At 44.5% G+C, this 21,840-nt stretch overlaps 1 protein-coding gene across 1 annotated transcript in view; it reads right to left on the minus strand.

Annotated features, from left to right (window-relative positions):
* rfx2 (regulatory factor X, 2 (influences HLA class II expression)) overlaps positions 1 to 21,840 on the minus strand; it is a 34,730-nt gene that overhangs the window by 3,466 nt on the left and 9,424 nt on the right. Inside the window, exons 5-16 of the mRNA XM_007911208.2 lie at positions 19,052 to 19,126; positions 18,001 to 18,182; positions 17,055 to 17,174; positions 15,612 to 15,730; positions 14,426 to 14,544; positions 13,373 to 13,485; positions 13,030 to 13,181; positions 12,535 to 12,632; positions 6,946 to 7,095; positions 5,442 to 5,650; positions 1,912 to 2,065; positions 64 to 106 (exon numbers count right to left, since the gene is read on the minus strand). Of these exons, the coding sequence (XP_007909399.1) occupies positions 64 to 106; positions 1,912 to 2,065; positions 5,442 to 5,650; positions 6,946 to 7,095; positions 12,535 to 12,632; positions 13,030 to 13,181; positions 13,373 to 13,485; positions 14,426 to 14,544; positions 15,612 to 15,730; positions 17,055 to 17,174; positions 18,001 to 18,182; positions 19,052 to 19,126 (1,534 nt within the window). The remainder of the gene's footprint in view (positions 1 to 63; positions 107 to 1,911; positions 2,066 to 5,441; positions 5,651 to 6,945; positions 7,096 to 12,534; positions 12,633 to 13,029; positions 13,182 to 13,372; positions 13,486 to 14,425; positions 14,545 to 15,611; positions 15,731 to 17,054; positions 17,175 to 18,000; positions 18,183 to 19,051; positions 19,127 to 21,840) is intronic.

Genomic DNA, 21,840 nt, shown 5'->3' on the forward strand with positions numbered 1-21,840 from the left:
CAGCATCGGATCCTCATGCATGTTCATGTAAATCTTGCACAGAGCTGACATAAAAACACTTACCTTTCTGCATGTGGAGAGGAGACACAGGATTGAGATCGGCGAACTAGAGAGAAAATGTGAGCATTAATTATATTCTGGCCAGCCACACTCACTCACTCACCCCCACCAGATTCCCAGCAGCAAACCTCTGATCGTGAGCAGTGGTGGATGTAAAATAAGTTGCTTTAAATAATGCCCTAAAATCTTTAAGAGTCAACACTCTAAGAATTTAAACAGATATGCAATGATCATTATTATTTCTAATAAATTACTTCCTCCATTTATAAAACAATGCAAAATGTGACAGGAAGGTAGAATATAAGTTTATCTCACTGAGCAAAAAGGTTTGTGGAGCTCCTGAAAGTGAGTAAAAATGGATTCTGGATAACAGAAGTGATGATTTACATGTAATTACTGCGATAAAGGGCAACAGAACTAAAGTCTTGACATTAAAGAGGTTCCACGCTACACACAAGGGACGCACAGCAGCACACCAGGCAACCACTCCGCTATTCCAACTACTATAAACCAAATTCAAGCAATTAAATGGAAACAAACTCCAATATAGACTCTGCTTCCTCTACTCAGTGAGCTCCATGTCCCTGTCTGGCCAATCCCACCATCGGCAGTCGAGTCTTCAGCATTTTTGCCCACTCTGGAACTCCATCCCATGGTCCCTCAGGTTTGACCTCAATTATCCTTCCTCCCCCACATCCGGTCCCTCAGCAGCACCACGTTCTTCCACCTCCGATGCATCGCTCGTCCAAGAGCCACTGAAACCCTGGTCCATGCCTTTGTCACCTCTTGGCTGGACCTTTCAAATGCTCTCCTCGCCGGCCTCCCCTCCACTACCATCCATAAAATCCAGGTCATACAAAACTCAGTGCCCACATTCTCACCCGCACGAAACCACTCTCCCCCCAGTCCTGGCCAGACTGCACTGGTTCCTGTCCCAGAGAGGATCGACTTCAAGATCCTCACCCTCGTATTCAAGTCCCTGCACTCCTCTGCACCCCCCGACCTCTCTGACCTCCTCTCTCCTCAAAACAGTACCCGTTGCCTTCGTTCCTCCGGGTCTGGCCTCCTCCTCGTCCCCCGAGTCCTCCGCTCCACCCTCGGTGGCCGTGCCTTCAGCCACTATGCCCCGAGGTTCTGGAACTCCCTTCCTCACTCTCTTCGTCTCGCTCCCTCCCTTCCCATTTTCAGTTCTCTGCTGAAGACCTTTCTTTTTGACCACACCTTTGGTCACCTTCCCCTGGCTCCCCCCACTCCCCCTGGCCCCTCCCCCTCCCCCTGGCTCGGCCCCGGGATCCGTTACTGTGAAGCGCTCTGAGACGCCTTCAGGTGTGGAGGGCACTATATAAATACATGTTGTTGTTGTCCCTTCATCTCTCTCCCTCCCTTGCCTCCTTTAAGACCCATCTCAAGACCTTCAGTTTTGACCACGCCTTCGGTCACCCTCCTACCCTCGCCCTACTCTCTACCACTCCTGTTCCCAACCCCCAGCTCAGGTCCAGTGGAGCCAAGTGAGGATGGAGGTGATAGGCTCATGGAGCCTGTTGTGGGAAGGGATATGAGCAACAGAGTTTAGGATTGTCTACAGCTTATGAGGGAGGATCTGGGGAGTCTGGCAAGCAGGGCATTTGAATAGTCCAGCCTAGATTGATGAAGGTGTGAATGATGATGTTTCCCTGTATATTGTGTGTGAATAACACTCCTGCCTTATATACAGAGCTGGAGCTTCAAGATGGCTGTGCCATCTCTTTGACCATTGAAATAATGATAGTGAGGTGGTCTATGTTTGTGAATGGCTCGTGTTTTGGATGATGTGGGAATGTTCCACTTCCTTCAGTCAATGGGTTCTATTACCTCCCCCATCACCGCGATGGGTGCTTCACCGGTCGCCAGGGCAACACGATGTTCCACCAGGTAGAACATATACTCGTCATAAAGAAGGCGAATCAGATGGAAGGAGCCGAAGCTGGCGGCACTGCGGAGCGTTAGGTCACGGATCACCATGGAACTGAAACACAAACATCACATACAGCACTGGCTCCAATATATAGTTGCACTAAAACAAGTTTGATTCCAGTGTAATTTCATACAACAGTCAAATAACTTGCATAACATAACATGTAGGAGCAGGAGTAGGCCATTCGGCCCTTCGAGCCTCTGCCCCGCCATTCAACCATGGCTGATCTTCTAATCTAACTCCAGCTAATAACCTGACCTGCCTTATCCCCATATCCCCCCCAACCCAATAATAATTATTATTATTATTATTAACCCCCAGCTTCGCCCCCCACCGCCTTATCCCCATATCCCTTAATCCCTTTTGCAATAAGATACATATCTATCTCAGTCTTGAATATGTTCAAGGACTGAGCGTCAACAGCCCTTTGGAGTAGTGCGTTCCATACATTCACCGCCCTTTGAGTGAAGAAGTTCTTCCTCAACTCAGTGCGAAAGGGTTTTGATTTTAAGGTTGTGACCCCTGGTTTTAGTTTCTCCAACCGGGGGAGACAATCTCCCACTAACTAATCTATCATTGCCCTTTGATGATCGTATAGGTTTCTATAAGATCCCCTCTAATTCTTCTGTATTCTAGAGAATATAGGCCCAAATTGGTCAGCCTATCCTCGTAACTCATCCCCTTCATCCCTGCTATAAACCTAGTAAATCTACTCCTTAAATAAGGAGTCCAAAACTGGACACAGTATTCCAGGTGTGGTCTCACAGGGCCCTATACAGTTGCAACAAACTTTCCTACTCTTATACTCTAATCCTTTCATAATGAACGCTAACATACCATTCGCCTTCCTAATCGCTGCTGCACCTGCAGACTAACTTTCTGTGATTGGTGTACAAGGACACCCCAAGTCCCTCTGGACGCCAACACATTCCAATCTCTCCCCTTCTAAAAAATAACCCGCTCTACTGTTTTCGCTCCCGAGGTGGATGACTTTGCACTTCCCTACATTATACTTCATTATACTTTGCCTCCACACCAACCAATCTTGATCTCGTTCTATTGGGATATCACTGCACTCTGGAGAACCAAGAGGAAGAGGACATTCTTGGTGTTTAACACTGAGTGTTAACACTCTGGGAAGTGAAGCCAAGCTCATTCAAGCCTCTTCACAGCCACATACGCAGTTTCAAGCAGGAGATACCGAACAGTATCGGGAAGAGGAAGCTTGGCTGACTTTTTTTTCCTCCCCAACCCAAAAGGCAAGGAGGCCAATAGCTGTGCTATTTGGTACACACGTAAGGCAGCCCCCTCCTCCCAAGCACCGTCAGTGCAAGGACTGATCACAAAGATCTGCAGACGTTTCACAACTGACAGAGGCTTCATCAAGAAATCTGTACTGGCAGGAACATGATTCACAAGCAATCCATGGGGAATTACTGTCTAAGTGTAATGACTATTTATAGGCAAACATGACAGCTGATTTGCACACAGCAAGGTTGCTTAAATAACAAGGAAGTGAATGACCAATTTATTTGGAGGATTTTTGGCCAGCACAGGGGGTAAAAACTCCTTCATCTTTCCCAGTGTCCTGGTCAACAATCTCCCAAATAAAATTTGTCATTCACTTCATGCTTGTTTGTGGGACACTTCATGCTTGTTTGTGGGAATGTAGCAGACAACTTGCTGTGTGCAAGTTGTCTGCTACATTCACCCACAAAATAGTCACTACACATTGCAGTATATCTCCCCACCAAATCATGCCAGATAATAATCCCTCAAGAAAAAATAATAAAATAATAATTTGGTCACTCAACTCACAACTATTTGTGGGACACCGCTGTGCGCTATTGTCTACCATGTTTCGCTCACAAATATAGTCAATTCAATTCATTTTACAGTATATTCTGTGAAGCATTGATACGTCTAGAAGACTTGATAAGGTGTTATATCAAATGCAAGGATTATTATTATTATTAAAAGCAACAATAGCATCTACCTCCACCACCTCAGTCTGCAGCATTCCACATCCCCACCACTCTCTGGGTGAAAACATTCTTCCTAAATTCTTCTTTCGCTGTTCTTGTTGGCTATCCTAGAACTATGTGCCCTGGTTACTGATCCTTTCAATGAAAATAACTTCTTCCTATTCACACTATCAAAACCCTTCATAATTCTATACACCTCTATCAAGTCCCCTCAATCTTCACTGCTCCAATGAAAAGAGACCCAGCCTCTCCAATCTCTCCTCACACACCTCATTATTCTCATAAACCTTCTCTGCACCTTCTCTACCCCCTTAACATGTTTCCTGAAGTAAGGTGCCCAGAAGTGAACACAGTACTCCAGGTGTGGACTAACCAATGATTTGTACAATCTTAGCATTTTTGCTTTACTATTGTATTCTATGGCCATGTATAAAACCCAGCATACTATTAGCTTTCTTTGCAGCATTTGTCATTTGTGCTTATACTTTCAATGACCTTCACTCCCAAGTCCTTTTGTTCCTCTACTCCTTGCAAGTTACTGCCATTCCCTTGTTTTGTATACCAAAATGAATCACCTCACATTCCCTTAATTGAAATGAATTTGTCACTGATCTGCCCATTGTGCTATTTGATCATCTTCTTGCAGTTTCTTGCCATCCTCATCATGATTCCACCTAGACTGGTGTCATCAGTAAACTTTGATACCGAACCCTATATATCCAAGTTGAGGTCATTGATATACTGTATATGGAAAAAAAGAGGCCCCAACACAGACCCGTGTGACACACCATTGTCTAACAACCTTCCAGCCTCTGCTTTCTATCCTTCAACCACCTTCTAGCCAAATTGCCACATTTCTCCCTATTCCATGTGCCCTAAGTTTCTTCACCAATCTTCCTTGCAGCACTTTACCAAATGCCTTTTGGAAATGCAAATATCCATAGCGTTGCTCCACATTTGCTGTTACCGTAAAGAACTCTATTAAATTAGTCAAACACAATCTGTCCTTCATACATCTGTGCTCACTGTCCTTGATTAACTACCGCCTGTCTAAGTACTCGCTAACCTGGTCCCTTATTATTCCCTCCAAACCTTTACCCACAACTGACATCAGGCTAACTGGCCTGCAGTTCCCCGGCTTGTCCCTGATATCCTTCTTGAACAGATACACCACATCTACCACTTTCCAATCCACTGACATCCTGCCAGACTCTAAATACTCTTTATTTAAATGTAAAATACTGCTCAATTTCATCACTTTTTAAAGATTATAGAAGCATAACAGCAAAGAGTAGCGTTGGCCAGCCATGCATGAAATGAGCAACTTTGATACATCTACATCCATTCAATTACTGTGCAAATTCAGATATAGATTTGGGAACATGCCAGCTCTTGTGTTACACACCAACAGCAAGAACAATCATTACAGTCAGTTTACAAACCTGTAAAAGGACCATTTTAGCAAGAACTGCCGAGCAGCCTTGGGAAAACTAGCGCTTCCTTCATGGGACTTGAGGACCTGGTTAACCACATTATCCAACCAGGTTGCCCACTGATCCAGTGAGCTCTGCTGCTGAAGTGTAAGCTTAAAGTCCTGTTCCAGCCTCTGCACGAGCCCCTCTTCACATTGACACACCCACGAGGCCTGCTCCTTTATACAATCACACAAGGTTACAATACATAAAAGGGGAAAAGGCAGTTTTCAAAACTGAGGTTTATTTATTCAGAAAGAACACATTTTAGATTTTCTTCCTCTTGGAGAAAATATGTCAAATCTGCAGATCAGACAGATTGGAGAAGCTTTTGCTGACACTGGATGGGTTTAGAACAAGAAGGAAGGAGGGAGCGGAAAGTGTTATTAAAAAGTGTAACTTAATGTCATGCAGATTGTAAATTGAGACTTGCAGTCTTCCTTCAACTCAGTCAATTCTCAACTCACAGAATGTCCCATGTACATCAATCCACCCCAGCCACAAAGTTTAAAAAATGCCCATTGACTTTACAGGTAAACGCACTGACTATATCCTCAGGATACACTGGTATATTGATAGCAGCAACCGAATGTCTCAGAAGAATTGAGGGTTAAAAAGTAACCGATAGTTAAAAATATGTGCAAAAATAAGCAGAAATGGTACGTAACTGGAGTAAAAGTAGTCAAGAGATGAGTGAAGGTCATACTGGAGCTGGGATAACCAGGAACTTTAATTTAATGACTAACTTAGCAGGGGTTAAAAGTAGCTTTGCTGGACAGGCTGAGGTTAGCTTCTGATTATATTTCATATTTTCCTGGGAAGATGTTCACTCCTCTGAGATAATGAGCCATCGGGTCCTTGAGCATAGATGTAAGAACAATGGACAACAGAAAGAAAAGGCTGCAGCCTCAGACACCTGCCGATCTCAAGGCTGAGAAACAAGCCGGCTGTGGGAGGCTGCCCAGAAGTTGTCCATATCTCTCTCTGTGCAAAGCAGCCTGAGAAGGATGGGGGCTATCTCTATGACATGGGGGGGTGGCGTTAGAAACACATAAAAGAAGTAACTTTGAAATAGTTGGGAGTTGTGTCAGCATATTTCCTAGTGGAATCGATATTGATTCTACTCTATCCATGTATATGTACAGTGGTGAGGGAATTTACCTCCAGTAAGAAAGTGACCATTAAAAGTGAGGAGGATTGTGGAAGTTCCGGGAGTTGTTGCCGCTGCCCAGAGTCGAATCTGGTAAATATGATTTTGACTCTGTCTGTTGCCTAGTATATCTGTATAAGGGATAGAGTGTAGCTGATTTGTCTGTTCACAAACGTTAATAAAACCAATATTTGAAAGTAATGTAGCGTCAAGTCAATTTGTTTACACCAACTAGAGGCACTGCATTCAGAACAGGACAGGAGGAAAGAAAAACACAGGTTTTCAACTTTAATAATTTGGGTTGTTCAAGTGACGTCATCTTACCTGCACGTTGGCAAAATCAACACGGTTGAGGTCACTGAGCATTTGGTTAATTTGAGATGTGTTCTGCAGTACAGCTCGAGCAGCTTGTGCCAGGTGGTTGAGGGATGTGTATCTGCGCAGTGTTTGGGCAAAGGCACTAACCACTCCAACCTAAGTAACACCAGAAACAGTGCAACTTCAGTACATGACATCATCAGCTAAAAACAGCAACAAAACTGGTGGCTGACACATGTCATGCTTAAAATCTGTTCCCCAGTTAATGTTATGGACTCTTCCTGGTTATCAGACACCAGGAGGCCTGAAATTCCACCTGGGTCCCTTTAAGAACTGTTGAAAATCCAACTTGTAAATCAATTTGAGAATTTTCCACAATACTGTATTATCTTAATAGTTTAACACAAAATGCTGTCACAGGCTAAGACTAAATTAAATTTTGGGTCTTTGACATTTAAAAGCAATGTGACTGATGACACAGCCAAACCCAGAGCAGTGCTTCTCAACCTTTTGGGGCTCAAGACACATTTGTAAACCTTGATGGCCTAATGTGACCCTGTAAATAGCTTTTATGCAAAAAGCATCTGGCTCACTAAATATTTCTTACCCATGATAGAGAATATAAACAATAACATAATAAGTATTAAATGCAGCAAATGTTAAAATTTAGAATCTGTTGTAGAAACCCTAGGACCCAGTTAATGACAAACCAATGTTTGCTTCTCTTTCATGAGTTCAGCAAAGTTCGGTGCAAAACAATTCCCATCACTGGACAGGACAGTTTAAAAATATCTCCATTTCAACAACAACAACAAGATTGCATTTATAGAGCGCCTTTCACGTCGGGAGGATGTCCCAAGGCGCTGGACAGTTGGGTCGGGACCCGAGCATTGGGGGGAAATGGTCAGGGTGAGGGGAGGGAAGGGAGGGAGCAAGGAGGGGGGAAATGGAACGGAGGGTATGGGCAGGTAGGTAGGGGGATAGTAGGTCAGAGAGGTAGGAGGGAGCGAGGCCGTGAATGGCCCTGTAGGTGAGGATGAGGGTCTTGAATTTGATCCTCTGGGGGATGGGGAGCCAGTGGAGGCGAGCGAGGGCGAGGGTGAGGGCGAGGGCGAGGGTGAGGGTGAGGGCGAGGGTGGGAGTGATGTGGTCGCGGTGTCTGGTGCGGGACAGTACATGAGCTGCAGAGTTCTGAATGACCTGCAGTGTGGAGGGAGGTGGCGGGAAGGCCGGCGAGGAGAGAGTTCCCATAGTCCAGCCTTGAGGTGATAAAGGTGTGGACCAGAGTTTCAGCCGCGTGAGGGGTGAGGTAGTGCCGTAGTCTGGCGATGTTCCGGAGGTGATGGAAGGCGGTGCCAGTTGTGGTGCGGATATGAGGGAGAAAGGACAGCTCAGGGTCGAACAGAACCCTGAGGTTCCTGATGGCTTTGAGAGGTGGAGAGTGCGGAGCTGATGCTGTCAGCGCCTGAGGTGCGGAGGCGCTGACGCGAACCAATCAGGAGGGCCTCAGTTTTGCGCACGTTGAGCTGAAGAAAGTTGTCTCTCGTCCAGGACTCGATGTCGGACAGACAGCTGTCAGGACATCGGGGGTCGTGGAGTTGAGGGTAGAGGAGGAAAGGTAGAGTTGGGTGTCATCCGCATACATGTGGGAGTGAACCCCATGTCTGCGGATGATGTCACCACAGGGGGAGCATATAGAGGGTGAAGAGGAGGGGACCGAGGACAGAGCCCTGAGGGACACCACACGAGACAGTGCAGGGGGTGGAGGAGGAGCCATTCGTGGAAACAAATTGAAGACGGTGGGAGAGGTACGACCTAAACCACTCAAGGACAGGGCCTTGAAGGTTGAGGTGGGAGGACAAGTGGTGGAGGAGGATAGAGTGGTCAACCGTATCGAATGCTGCTGATAGGACGAGGAGGCAGTGGGAGCCCTGGTATTTCACTGAATCCATGACTCGCTTCTGACTAAAATACATTACAAACTCTCTGCTGCAAAATCACAGTAAAATGATGGAATGTTGCTTTTGATTGGCTAATCACTGGTACCTGCTGCTGTTTAAGGGTGGAGACGTGGGGATTATAAACACTGGCACGGACCTCCCCGATCCCCCCAGTCCTGGCCAGACTGCACTGGCTCCTGTCCCAGAGGATCGACTTCAAGATCCTCACCCTTGTCTTCAAGTCCCTCCACTCCTCTGCATCACCCGACCTCTCTCTTCAAAACAGTACCCGTTGCCTTCGTTCCTCCGGGTCTGACCTCCTCCTCGTCCCGAGTCCTCCACTCCACCCTCGGCGGCTGTGCCTTCAGCCACTATGCCCTGAGGCTCTGGAACTCCTTTCCTCACTCCCTTCATCTCGCCCCCTCCCTTCCCAGTTTCAGGTCTCGGCTGAAGACCTTTCTTTTCGACCGCCCCTTTGGTCACCTTCCTCCCCCCGCCCGGCTCCTCCCTCTGGCTCCCTCCCCCTCCCCCTGGCTCCCTCCCCTCTCCCCCTGGCTCTCCCCCCCCCTCCCCCCATCCCCGTTCGGCCCTGGGATCCGTTACTGTGAAGCGCTCTGAGACAACGTTATATAAATCCAAGTTGTTGTTGGTGGTGGGCCAAGTGGTCAGTTTCCGTGCTGTACATTCTTGGTATGTATATCTTTGATAAGATGCCACACGGAAGACAGGTGGAGAAAATCTGTGGCGTGGAACAGAGGGAAACGTGGTGGTTTGGATAGAAGGGTTGTTGAGGATGAAAAGTAGAGAGTAGAGCTAAAAGCTTGTTTCTCCAGTTGGAGGAGGGTAGTTAGTGCCTGTTACAGGGATCTATAGTGGGGCCTCTCCTTTTTTCCAATATACATCAATGACCTCAACTTGGATATAGGGAGTAAGGTATCCAAGTTTACGGGTGAAACACGACGCCAATTGCACACAGCAGGGTCCCACAAACAGTTGTGATTGAAGTGACCAATTTATTATTATTTTTGAAGGAATTATTACCCCCCGGAAAAGTGATCCACCAATCGACTAACTACTTACTGCTAGGTAAAGAGAGACATGTGGAGTAAGAAAACTTACCCAACATTTCACCCTGCTGGGAATCAAACCCAGGTCTCTTGCTTGTGAGGTGAGTGCTCTAACCCTGAGCTACAGCACTACACATGAAGCAAAATTGATTGGAAGATTGCAAACGTCACACCACTATTTAAGAAGGGTGGGAGAGAAAAGATGGGGCACTATAGACCAGTTAGTCTGACATCAGTGGTAGGGAAAATTTTTGAGTCCTTAATTAAGGATGTCGTTATGGGATTCCTGGAAGACCATAACAAGATTAGGCAGTCAACATGGCTTTACAAAAGGGAAGTCACGCTTCACTAATGTTTTAGGGTTTTTTGAAGATGTTAAATCTGTCAGGTTAGAGAGGGGGGAACCAGTAGATGTAGTATATTTAGATTTTATAAAGGCATTTGACAAAGTGCCACACAAAAGGCTATTGCACAAGGTTAAGGCCCACGGGATTAATGGAAACATATTAGCACGGATTGAAGAGTGGCTAACGGGTAGAAAACAGAGAGTAGGGATAAACGGGTCATTCTCGAATTGGCAGGATGTGACTAGTGGAGTGCCACAAGGACCAGTGCTGGGCCTCAGCTATTTATAATTTACATACATTTACATTCTCTTCAGCCGTGCCTTCAGCTCTCCTCTCGACTCTCTACCCCCTCCTCGCTTGCTCGCTCCCTTCCCTCCCCTCACCCTGTCCATTTCCCCCCTCCTCGCTCCCTCCCTTCCCTCCCCTCACCCTGACCATTTCCCCCCAATGCTCGGGTCCCGACCCAACTGTCCAGCGCCTTGGGACGTCCTCCCGACGTGAAAGGCGCTCTATAAATGAAATCTTGTTGTTGCTGTTGTACATCAATGATCTAAACGAGGACATTGAATGTAACGTATCTAAATTTGCGGATGACACTAAACTAGGTGGGACACTAAACTCCGTACCAGTTCCAGCCAGGCTCCTTATCACCAAATGGATCGTTTTCAAATCACTTCATGCCCTGGCACCTCTCTACCTCGCCGACAGATTTAATCCCCAATCTCCTACCCATTGCTTCCGCTCGACTGAGCCTTCTGCATGTGCCTCTGGCCCTCTGTTCCACCATCGGTGGACATGCTTTCTGCCACTACGCCCTGAAACTCTGAAACACTCTCCCTCTATCCTTCCGCCTGGCCTCATGCCTCCCCATCTTCAAGTCATGCCTTAAGATCTTTCTCTTCAACCATGCTGTCAGTCACCTTCCCCCGGCTCGGCATCATGCTCCGCCACAGTCATTCGCTCTGGGACGCTAACCTGCGCGAGGAGCACTATATAAATGCGAATTGTTGAATATCAGGATCTTACAATGATCTGAGGAGCAAAGGGATTTGGGAGTAGTGGTTTGTTTTCATTGGAGCAGAGACGGTTGAGGGCAGATCTGATAGAGGTGTACAAAATTATGAAGGGTTTTGACAGGGTAAATAGGGAGAAGCTATTTAATAATAAAATAATAATTCTTGCATTTGGCACTGGCCTCTCACTTTGAGGATACCCCAAAACATTTCACATGTTTTTTGTCAAGTGAAGTGACTGTATATTTGTAGGTGACCATTGCATGCTCAAGTGAAGTGAAGGACCAATTTTATTTGGGGAATTGTTAGCCAGGATACAGGGAGGATCTCCCTTCTCTTTTCGAATAGCGCCGTGGGATCTTCAATTTCCACTTGGACAGGCAGGTGGGATCTGTTTAACGTCTCATCCAATGGGCGGAACCTCCAACAACACAGCACACCCCCAGCACTGCATTTGAGTGTCAGCTTAGACTACACTAGTTCCAAGTCCAAACATGGAGCTTGAACCCACAACCTTTTGACTCAAATGTAAGAGTGCTACCAAATAAGCCAGGCCTGCCAGAACTGAATGATTATACAGGTATGGAGCAACTCAAGGACAAATGATGCCTTTTATATGTAGGGCTTCTGATTTTCGGTCTAATCCCCTCCCCCCAATAAAACTCTTTATATAAAAAAATCAGTGTTCATGCAATAAACACTGCAAAACCCCGTAAATGGTTACCTGTCCTGACCCGCACTGCGCTTGAATGAGGGCCTCTCTGTCCCCTCCGTGTGCGCAGGCCTGTCTGTGTGGGATATCCCTTTAAGAAGTAAAAGGCAATTAAGAAAAAGCCAATGAGATAAGACAGGTGGTACAAAAAGGACACTGAGCCGGACAAATTCATGTGCTTATAGTTAGTGAATTGGAAAGCTTTGAGTTGACAAGAAAGAACATTGCTAATACATCCACGCTTTGGAATATCTTTACAGTCAGAATCTTCCATTAAATGTGAAAAATCTTGATTTTTAGAACTAAAAAATGCTAAAAGTAACTAAAATTAACTCCTAAAATTGCATTTTTTTAAACCCCAAAAACCAGAAGCCCTAATGATGCGGTTATCTCCTGCCGGCAGTCCAGGCTGACACTCCAGAGCAGTGCTGGGGAAGCATGGCATTGATGAAGGTGCCATGCCCATCAGCCCCACCCCGACCTAGCCCCCACCAGCCTTCAATGATGTTGTCTCACCTTAGTACGAAGCATCTGCTGAGGGAAGCCAATCATAGCAGTTGTGAGCCATCCCTCCAGACTTTTGGCAAAATTGCGAATGGCTTGAGTCAAAGCACCTAACAAACACCAAAACAATGTCAAACCCATTGCAGTGAGATTAGAAACTCTAGGCAAGTCCAGCCTCAGCAAAGCGCTCTGGAGAGCATTGTGGAGGTCTCTGGAGGAGAGAAAAGGGGACAGAAGAGGGAAAAATGGGATGGAAAGGAGAGAGGAAGGGAAGATTGTACGGAAGAAACCTAATACGCAGAAAGGTGAACAATTTCAAAAAGAACCAAGTCTGAGAACATGAAAGCAAGCTGCTGCACTCGACAGCAAAGTGTTTATTGTGGATGTACGTGACAGATTGCCAGTGTATTCGCCAAGTCTGAAGTACAAGAACAGTGGTAACGACAGCTCATTAAGTTAGGTCTGAAGGAACTTGGGCGCCCAAGTACAAAGTATAATGCTACTCACTGGGAACTGGCCGCAGCACATCGGGAATAAGAATTTCCACCAGTGCCTGGTACAGGACATGGTCACAGCTCCTCATCCACTTAACAATGGGGTCAAATTTACAGAGCTCCATCAGTTTATCTTTGGGGAAAATGGCATCATTCTCCTCCTCACTGCAGAAAACAAGAGACCCTCAATAATTTCTTAACCAACAGAAAATAAATCCTGAAATGTGAATTCACATTTTGATGTTATTGCTTTTTAAAAAAATATTCAATAAGCCTGCAAAGTTTAATATCTGGGGCTAGCAAGTCTACATTAGTCACCCTCTGTTTGTGAGGACGGATTGCTGCCATATTCTCACCTGACTGAAGTGGCAGAATCTGCGTCGTTGGAGGAGGGAGCTGAATGCCAAAAGGTTTGCCACAGTTTTTCAATGTAATGAAACTGGAGATTTATTACAACATCGAGCATTGCCTGGAACAGAAGCAGCACAATGGTTTACATGAGGGGCCTCACCATACAACATCCAGCAAGCTACAGGAGACAGCCCTGTTAGCTTAGAAATGCAGTCTCGCATCTGCTAATAATGCATCAATAATCAATTAATAATAAAAATACAATGTAAATATACACAATCCATTTTACGAGTAGTCATATATATTATATAATATATATAATACAACATATATAATATGCACAGAACATTTATAACATGTCATTCTAATAGACAAAAATGTCCAATCACAATGTCAATAGATCCTGTGCACCAACATTGCACCATTTTCATTCCTGTGCAACAATCACATTTTCTCTCTTTCAGACACATTGTGAAGATAAACAGTGGCAAAGGAGGGAATTTTAATTGTCTGCTGGCCTCCCCTGTAATCGAAAGGAAAGCTCAAGTGGAGATCATAGAGACGTTCAGATGAAGAAAACTTTGATCTCATCCATTCAGAATACCCACCCTACTCGACTCCAATCACCACACTGAACCGCTTGTCAAACAAGTCTAGGTGGCCTCGACCTTGTGAACTACTTTCTTGCGAATAATCCAAGCTCTCAGCACTGCCTGTAAAGGCCATGTGAGGCTTTGCCAGTTCTGGGCTTTACAGCCTTTGGCTAGAAATGGAAAGACACGACTTCCTTCACCTACAGCGTGAATGTTACCATGTAATATGAAACCTGCACTAGATGCAGTAATCCACAGAATCAGAAGATCGGGATATTGCAAAAATATTTCTCTGGAATGTATAGAGGCCATTAGAGCAGAGGCTGCAGTTTGGGCTGTCAATCACCATACCTTGAAAAGATGATCAGAAGTCATTAGGGCTAGCCTACCCTAATGTAGCATGTGAGAACACAGAGTTGATCCCTAATAGATCCCAAGTGTCCGCTGATTATCTGTGAAGCTTACCTCGCAGTGCTCCCTGTACAGAATCTGCAATGTCTTGACATCATTCAATGTGACATCCTGTGGGAAAGGGCTGTCTCCAATCTCTACATCAACAAACTCAGGCAGAGCACGAGAGACGTCTAAAGACCATTAGAGAGGCAATACAAAATTACAATACAAAATTACATTTGTATAGAGCCTTTCACATCAGGAGGACTTCCCAAGGCAATGAAAGCAAGTTGCAGATAGGAAATAAGTCACAATGGCACCTATTATTGCACGATGGAGACCACAAAGGTCTAATTTTGATAGCTGGAGTGAGGTTCCACATTTGGTCTCAATCCCTCTGGCTGAGAGTGGATCCGGAGGAATCGGTCTAACAATATTCTCCTGACACAGATGCAGTCGAAGCCGCTTAAGCCGGACACATCGAGGAGCCCAAGGTTAACCAAAGTTCTTCCCACTCAGGAAAGGAGCAGCAATGACACCTTCTCCCTCCCACTGGACAGAAAGGGAACCAATCAGCAGCAGCTCCAAGCCTGAAGCTGCTTGTGAATGGATTGGCTCCACCCATTCACAACCAACTCCAACTGTCAATCATTCACGATTTGACTCCTCCGTTTCCCTCCCTTGTTTCTTCTGTTCCTCCGCCCCCCTCATCGATTGACAGCCTAGAACTGCTTGTGAATTTCTGCGTCCGCTGTCAATCAATTACAATTTGACTCCTCCTATATCCATCCTGGAGCCGCTCATGGCGTGTGAGTATATGCCCTGGGGACCAGCGCGGCATTTTGTCCAGATTAAACAATTTTTTTTCCAAATTAACCAGCATATTTAAAACAAGTAAAAATACAAATGAATTGGGGCCAGGTGTTTGGTCCGACTTACCTGGTGTTGGAAGTTAACTGGCATCCGGCTAAAGTGGCTTCCATTGTTTGCATCATTTATACAAGCAGATTAGGAAGCTGGAAAGGGGCTGCTGAGGAGCAGTTGCAGAACAGGACTGCACACAGCTCATTGCCAGAGTTGTGGCACATTTTCTAGGAACACTCTTGGCATATTTGTGCACATTTCTACCCTTATAGTTGAAGCAATTTCAAATGTGTATCAACCAGACTGACAAACATGTGTTTTGAATCAACCAAAGATGATTGCAAGTGGGAATAACAGTTCCATCAAATTGAAGGTTTGGCAACACTTAACTCACCCAGAAACTGCTGGTGATGTTGGCTCTGTGCAGCTACAGACTGCTCTGGAGTAGTCGGGCCAATATGCTGCCCAGACATACCGTCTCCTACTCCATCCAATTTCTGCATTGGTTTGAACCTAAAATGGCAATTGGATGAAATTTAGAATCACAGAATATTTCCACAGAGGAGACCATGTGGCCCACGTTGCCTGTATCGGCTCTAAAAGAACTGCCCTTTTAGTCTAACCTTTACAGCTTTGTAAACTGGTCTTCCTACAAATAAATCTGTTCCTATTACTCACTAGATATTTCTGCCTTTCTCTCCTTTCAAATTTTTACCATTAAGAATATATTTTCCTGACAAAATACAAATGCACAAAACCCAATAACCCAGCCATGCCATCCTGACAGGAGGGTGTCACGACAATTGATTGACAGAAGTTCTTTTGAGATTTCTATAGAAATTTCTGATACAAACTTTTGAAACAAGTCAAAATCCTTACAAAATAGACTGGTTGCATAATTTATAACGGTTGGAGCCCCTGGAGAAATCCAAACCTTGAGGGTGTGGCACCCACCAAAATTATTATTTTGAATGGGATGAAAATTGCAGTGCGATAAATTTAGTTACACTTATGTCACTAATCAAGATGTGAATCTGATGATCCTTTAATGTGCTGCAGGTGAAACCTCCTGTCTTTCATCCTTCTCACCCCCATCACCACTCACTATGTTTAAGCCCAGAATCTGGCTACAATATTGGCATGCTGGTTAGTAGGATATTGGCTCAATTGATTTTTTTTTAACTGCTGCGATCTGCAAGTGTGATGCACAGCACAGTTGCCTTAAGGCCCAATCATTATGATAGATATTGGATTGCTCTGCGTCCAACACACCAGCCAACAACTAACACACCCACTGGTCATTTTTCAAACAATGTGTTAGTTAAAGCCATCAGTAACGTCACAGTGTTCACCTATTATCTAATAATAATAATAATCCTTGCATTTGATATAGCGCTTTTCACGTCGGGAGGACGTCCCAAAGCGCTTCACAGAATATACTGTAAAGTGAATTGACTGTATATTTGTGGGCGAATGCGGCAGCCAATTGCGCACAGCAGTGTCCCACAAACAGTCGTAGATTGAAAATGACCAATTTATTATTGTTTTGTTTTTTGGAGGGATTATTATTAGCGTGTGAAGTAAGGAAACTTGCCCAAGGTTTCTATTATCTACTATTAAATATACAAGTTACATTAATTGGGAAGATTCACTGTTGTGAATAATAAAAAGCACAAAGATCCTGAGACACTCACGAGCATAGGATTAGTGGTGGATCTGACCCTGAATCCACAATTCATCCTTAGTCCCGAAACTTGATTTTAGCAATAAACTATGGCTAATCAGGTGAGCTGAGGGGCTGGACTGTGGGGACAATAATGGTCATCACTATCCAAACCTTTGCTTTTGATGGGCTGGCTGCTGTCTCATTGCCATGTACTGCATATCTTCTTGTAAACGGTTCAAAGGCGAATCTGGCTTCAGACGAATGCCATAGTAGTGATACTTCGAGTTGCCTCTGAAACAAAAGTGGAAAGGTTATTTCAAAGATTGCTGAAACAAAACCCAAAGTTAAATACTGTGCTGTACACCAGAATTGCCTTCTTCCTTATAATGTGACATCCATTCTACAGCCACTGTGGAGTGAACTTCAGCAAATTTAACTTGTATATTTAATAGTAGATAATAGGTGAAAACTGTGACATCACTGATGGCTTTAACTAACACATTGACTATGACTATATCTCCATCTCTCTCCTTCAAGTACTCTCTCTCCCTCCCCCTCTTGCTCTGACTCACTCTCTGCGCCCTCTCCCCCTCCCTCAATTACTCAAGTTAACTCAGGGTAGTCCCCCCAAGATATTCCAAATCTGAGTTGTTTGGATCTGGAATGCATTGCCTGAAAAGGTGGTGAAAGCCAATTCGATGACAACCTTTAAGAGAGAAGTTGATAATTATTTGGAGAGAATAAGTTTGCAGGGCTATGGGGAGAGCACAGGGGAGTGATTTGGAAGCTCTTTTAATAGAGCCAGCACAGACACGATGGGCCGAATGGCCTCCTTCTGTGCTGTATAATTCTGTGAAAACTCCTGGAATTACAGCAATTCCAATCAGATTGTTCAACTGGACCCTAACAGAAGGAACGATATTTTATCAAACTTTCAATGCAGTTGAAGGCATATGTGAGAGAGAATAGGTTGAGAATAGAGCATACATTCCAGATTGAATAAAGAGCAGAACTGATTGAGCTGCCCCAAGCTGAAGCTCCCCAAGTGAAAATAAATTGATATTGCAGAGTGGGATTTACATCCATTTCCAATGTTAATGTGATGTTTTACCCTGACCTTGTTCCCAGTCTTCTGGTCCTCAAACCCATGAAAACAGAACGAATCAGTTTGCCGAAGGAAGCGGCATTCACAGGATCGAGTTTCTGCTCCTGGCAGTGTCGCAGGTAATGGTTGTACAGAGAACTTCTTGGGAGACTGACCCCCTCAGCTGTCTCATAGTTATCCAGCAGCCATTGGAGCTGTATCAAAAAGACCATATGTGTTACATTTCAAAATAAGTTTAAGTTGATACAACATGCATGAAGATTCAAAACTTTAAACCATTTAAATTAGTCTGAAGGCAGAATAATTATGTACTGTTCAATAAATGTGTTAAATACAGATTCCAGCTTATCAAATAAAACTTTTTTTAAAACATTCAAATACTTTCCATATAAACTAAAATGGGAAAATAAAGCACACAGCAAAATTCATACAAGCAGAATTTATAGCATTCAAGTTTCTCATTTGTGAGGAACAAGATTTCTTGGTCAACTACATGATAACCATTCCACTCTCACTGGACAGTACATCCAATCGTCTAATTGGCATTTAACCCTTACACTGCCTGCTTATCCAGTGAAGTTCCAATCACCCAGGACCAGCTGGTTTCTTGGACTCTCCAGATCACATCAAGTCACTGAAACAAAAAATTAATCTATCCAATGCATGGAATAACTCATGCAGTAAATGTATCTTGTCCCGCTCTCATAACCCTTCCATTTCCTGATTCTCGTGCCCCCTTTCCCTCTTCTGCTCCCATCCTACCCGCCCCATTGATGGGAGACATGTTTTAAGAATTGAACAATATAATAAATGTATGATGTGATGATGTGATTAAGTGCTTCGGAGCCAACACCATTATGAAAAGCTACTTTGCTTTGTTCACAGACATCTCCCCCACATTTCTCTGACAACCCCCCCCCCCACATTTTCCTGACCCTCTCCCCTCACAATTGCTTGACCCTCTCTCTCTCCCCCCCACACACATTTCCCTGACACTCTTCCACCCCCCCACCACTTTTGGCTAACATGCAGGTCTAATGTTTCAGAAGCCAATGAAACTTACATGACTATTCAACAGATTGCTTTTGTGAGCTGTGATCCCTTCAGATTTCTGCAAGTTCTCAATTGCCATTTCAATCTAAGAAAGAAAGGAACAGAGATAAGACCACATCAAATGTACATGAAAATAGACCATTTGGCCCAACTAGTCCGTTCGGATGTTTATATTCCACACAGGCCCTATCCTTCCCCCCTTCCCCATTTATTCCCTTCTCCCTCATGCTTCCTCTCTTTTTTATTTGGTTAGCTGGTTAACAGAAACATTTGGAAACCCATCCCCATGCTTAAGAATATCCAAAGCAGACAGGGTTCAATGTATGCCATATGGAAATGTCCTCATTTCTGAAAATATTCCATAAAATATTAGACTCAGGTTGGCAAGAGTCCCATTAGGCTTTGGCATTAGGGATAACAGGAGCTGAGTGTGAAGAATCCCTGCCCTCAGTGACAGCGCTGCCCCTCCCAAGTCCTGCCAATGAACCAGGCTGGCTGGTGTGCTATCAGCAATGCCCTGGAGTACTGCAAATCTGCCTAGCTCATGAGGAGGACTAGAGGCCATTGCAGAGGATTGCCTCAAATTTGCAAAGCACATCACCTCGGAGCCAGCTCAGCTACAAGAAGATCCAGCTTACAATACCACAAGATGGTTAGTCACCAGCTGATCATTTGCAGACAACAGACAATGTGCACAGGCCCTTACTATACTTGTTTGCTCAGCCAGATGCAGATGATATTTGGAGAAAACCTTCACCATGTTTAAGAATTTTGAAACCAGACTGAGAATTGGATCCTCAAATGAACATTTTCAGAATGGAATGCGCATACTTTCGACAGAGGGACACATCCTGCGTACTCAATTCCAGAGAATATAAAGCCAAGGTTAGCAAGAATAAAAGCTTAGGGGATTCCAGAGTGTGTATTAAGTACTGCTGGAGTTTAAACAGCTAAAACCAGATAGCAGGTACCAGGAGCTCCCTGATGAGCAGCACAACTAAAACAAATCCCTACACATTGAGCACTGCTCCAGCAACTGCAGTTTCCTCTTAAATACATTGTTGCTTTGACTTGAAGCAGAGCTTCTCACTGGGGGGTCCACACGCTCACCACACTCTGCATGAAGAAGTCCCTTCTAAACTCCCTATTACATCAAGTGCTAACTAACTGATATGTACGCTTTCTTGTTTTGGATTGACAACAAACTAGCAGTTTTAGACATTTTCAATTCGGAAAATATCTTGGAAGGTCTGGGATGTTGACAAGTACTGAAAAGTGCGCTCAAGACTAATAGAAACAGAAAATTATGATTTTTAAAATGACAGAATGTAACAGAACAGAAACGGGATCAAGACTGTTAGCGATTTTCTCCAAAGGCCATCTAATCTAATCGCAATTTCCCATGCACAACCCAAACCATTTAATATTCCTGCACTTCAAACATCCATCTAATTCTGTTTTAAAAGAATTGAAAAGCAGCTGTAGAGTTGTAAGCAGGTGTCACCCTCTGGCCAAGGGTCCAATGTGTTATCACCATTGTAATAATATTCCTTGCATTTGACACAGCACTTCATCATGGTATCAAAACATCTCAAGCAGGATTTCACAGGGGACGTAGATGCAAGATAATTGGCAAAAGAACCAGAGGGGAGATAAGGAGACTTTTTCCAAAGAGTCGGCACAGGCACGTTAGGCAGAATGGCCTCCTTCTGTGCTGTAATATTCTACAAGTCATAGAATTATACAGCACAGAAGGAAGCCATTCGGCCCATCGTGTCTGCACTGGCTCTTCGAATGAGCTACCCAATCGGTCCCACACCCCACTCTTTCCCCATAGTCCTGCAAACTTGTCCTTCCCAAGTAATTATCTACTCTCTTAAAAACTGTTATCGAATCGGCTTCCACCAGCCTTCCAGGCAATGCATTCCAGATCCGATCAACTCGCTGTGTGAAAACATTTCTTCTCACCTCCCCTCTGGTTCTTTTGGCAACTATTTTATATCTGTATCCTCAGGTTACCGACCCACCCGCCAGTGGGAATAGTTTCTCCTTGTTCACCCTATCGAATCCCCTCGTAATTTTGAAAACTTCTATTAAATCTCGCTCCAAGATTTCTATTAAACCTCCTCTGCTCCAAGAAGAATAATCCTAGCTTCTCTAGCCTCTCCTGATAACTGAAGTCCCTCATTCCTGGATCTAACTGAGGCCTCTGTCTCAGTGTTTCATCATAACTTCCTGACTGTTGTATTCTATGCCCCTATTTATAAGGCCTGGTATCCCATAGGCTTTTTAACAGCTTTATCTGCCTGTCCGCCACCTTCAAACATTTACTATATGACCCCCAGGTCTCTCTGTCCCATCAGCTTATATTGCCTCTCCTCATTCTTCCTCCCAAATTGCATCACTTCACATTTCTCCACATTAAACGTCATCTGCCACGTGTCTGCCCATGTTACCAGTCTGTCTATGTCCATTTGCCGTCTGCTACTCTCCTCCTCACTGTTTACTACTTTTCCTAACTTAGTATCATCTGCAAACTTGGAAATTGTACTCCCTGTACCCAAGTCCAGGTCATTTATATAGATCATAAACAGCAGTGGTCCCAATACCAATCCTAATACAAAGTGTAGTGATTATTTATTTGTAAACAGAATTCTGAAACAGAAATCACCAAAAGCTGGAATGCTCACCCACTACTAGGAAACGGGAGCTAGGCTTAGATTGTCTAGGAGATGGGTTAGATTCACCTTACTAATGATGTGTTGTTGCACAGTATGTTTTTCCTATGGAATAGTTTTC

Source organism: Callorhinchus milii, unplaced genomic scaffold, assembly GCF_018977255.1.
Source record: "Callorhinchus milii isolate IMCB2004 unplaced genomic scaffold, IMCB_Cmil_1.0 Scaffold21, whole genome shotgun sequence".
Classification (NCBI taxonomy): Eukaryota; Metazoa; Chordata; class Chondrichthyes; order Chimaeriformes; family Callorhinchidae; genus Callorhinchus; species Callorhinchus milii.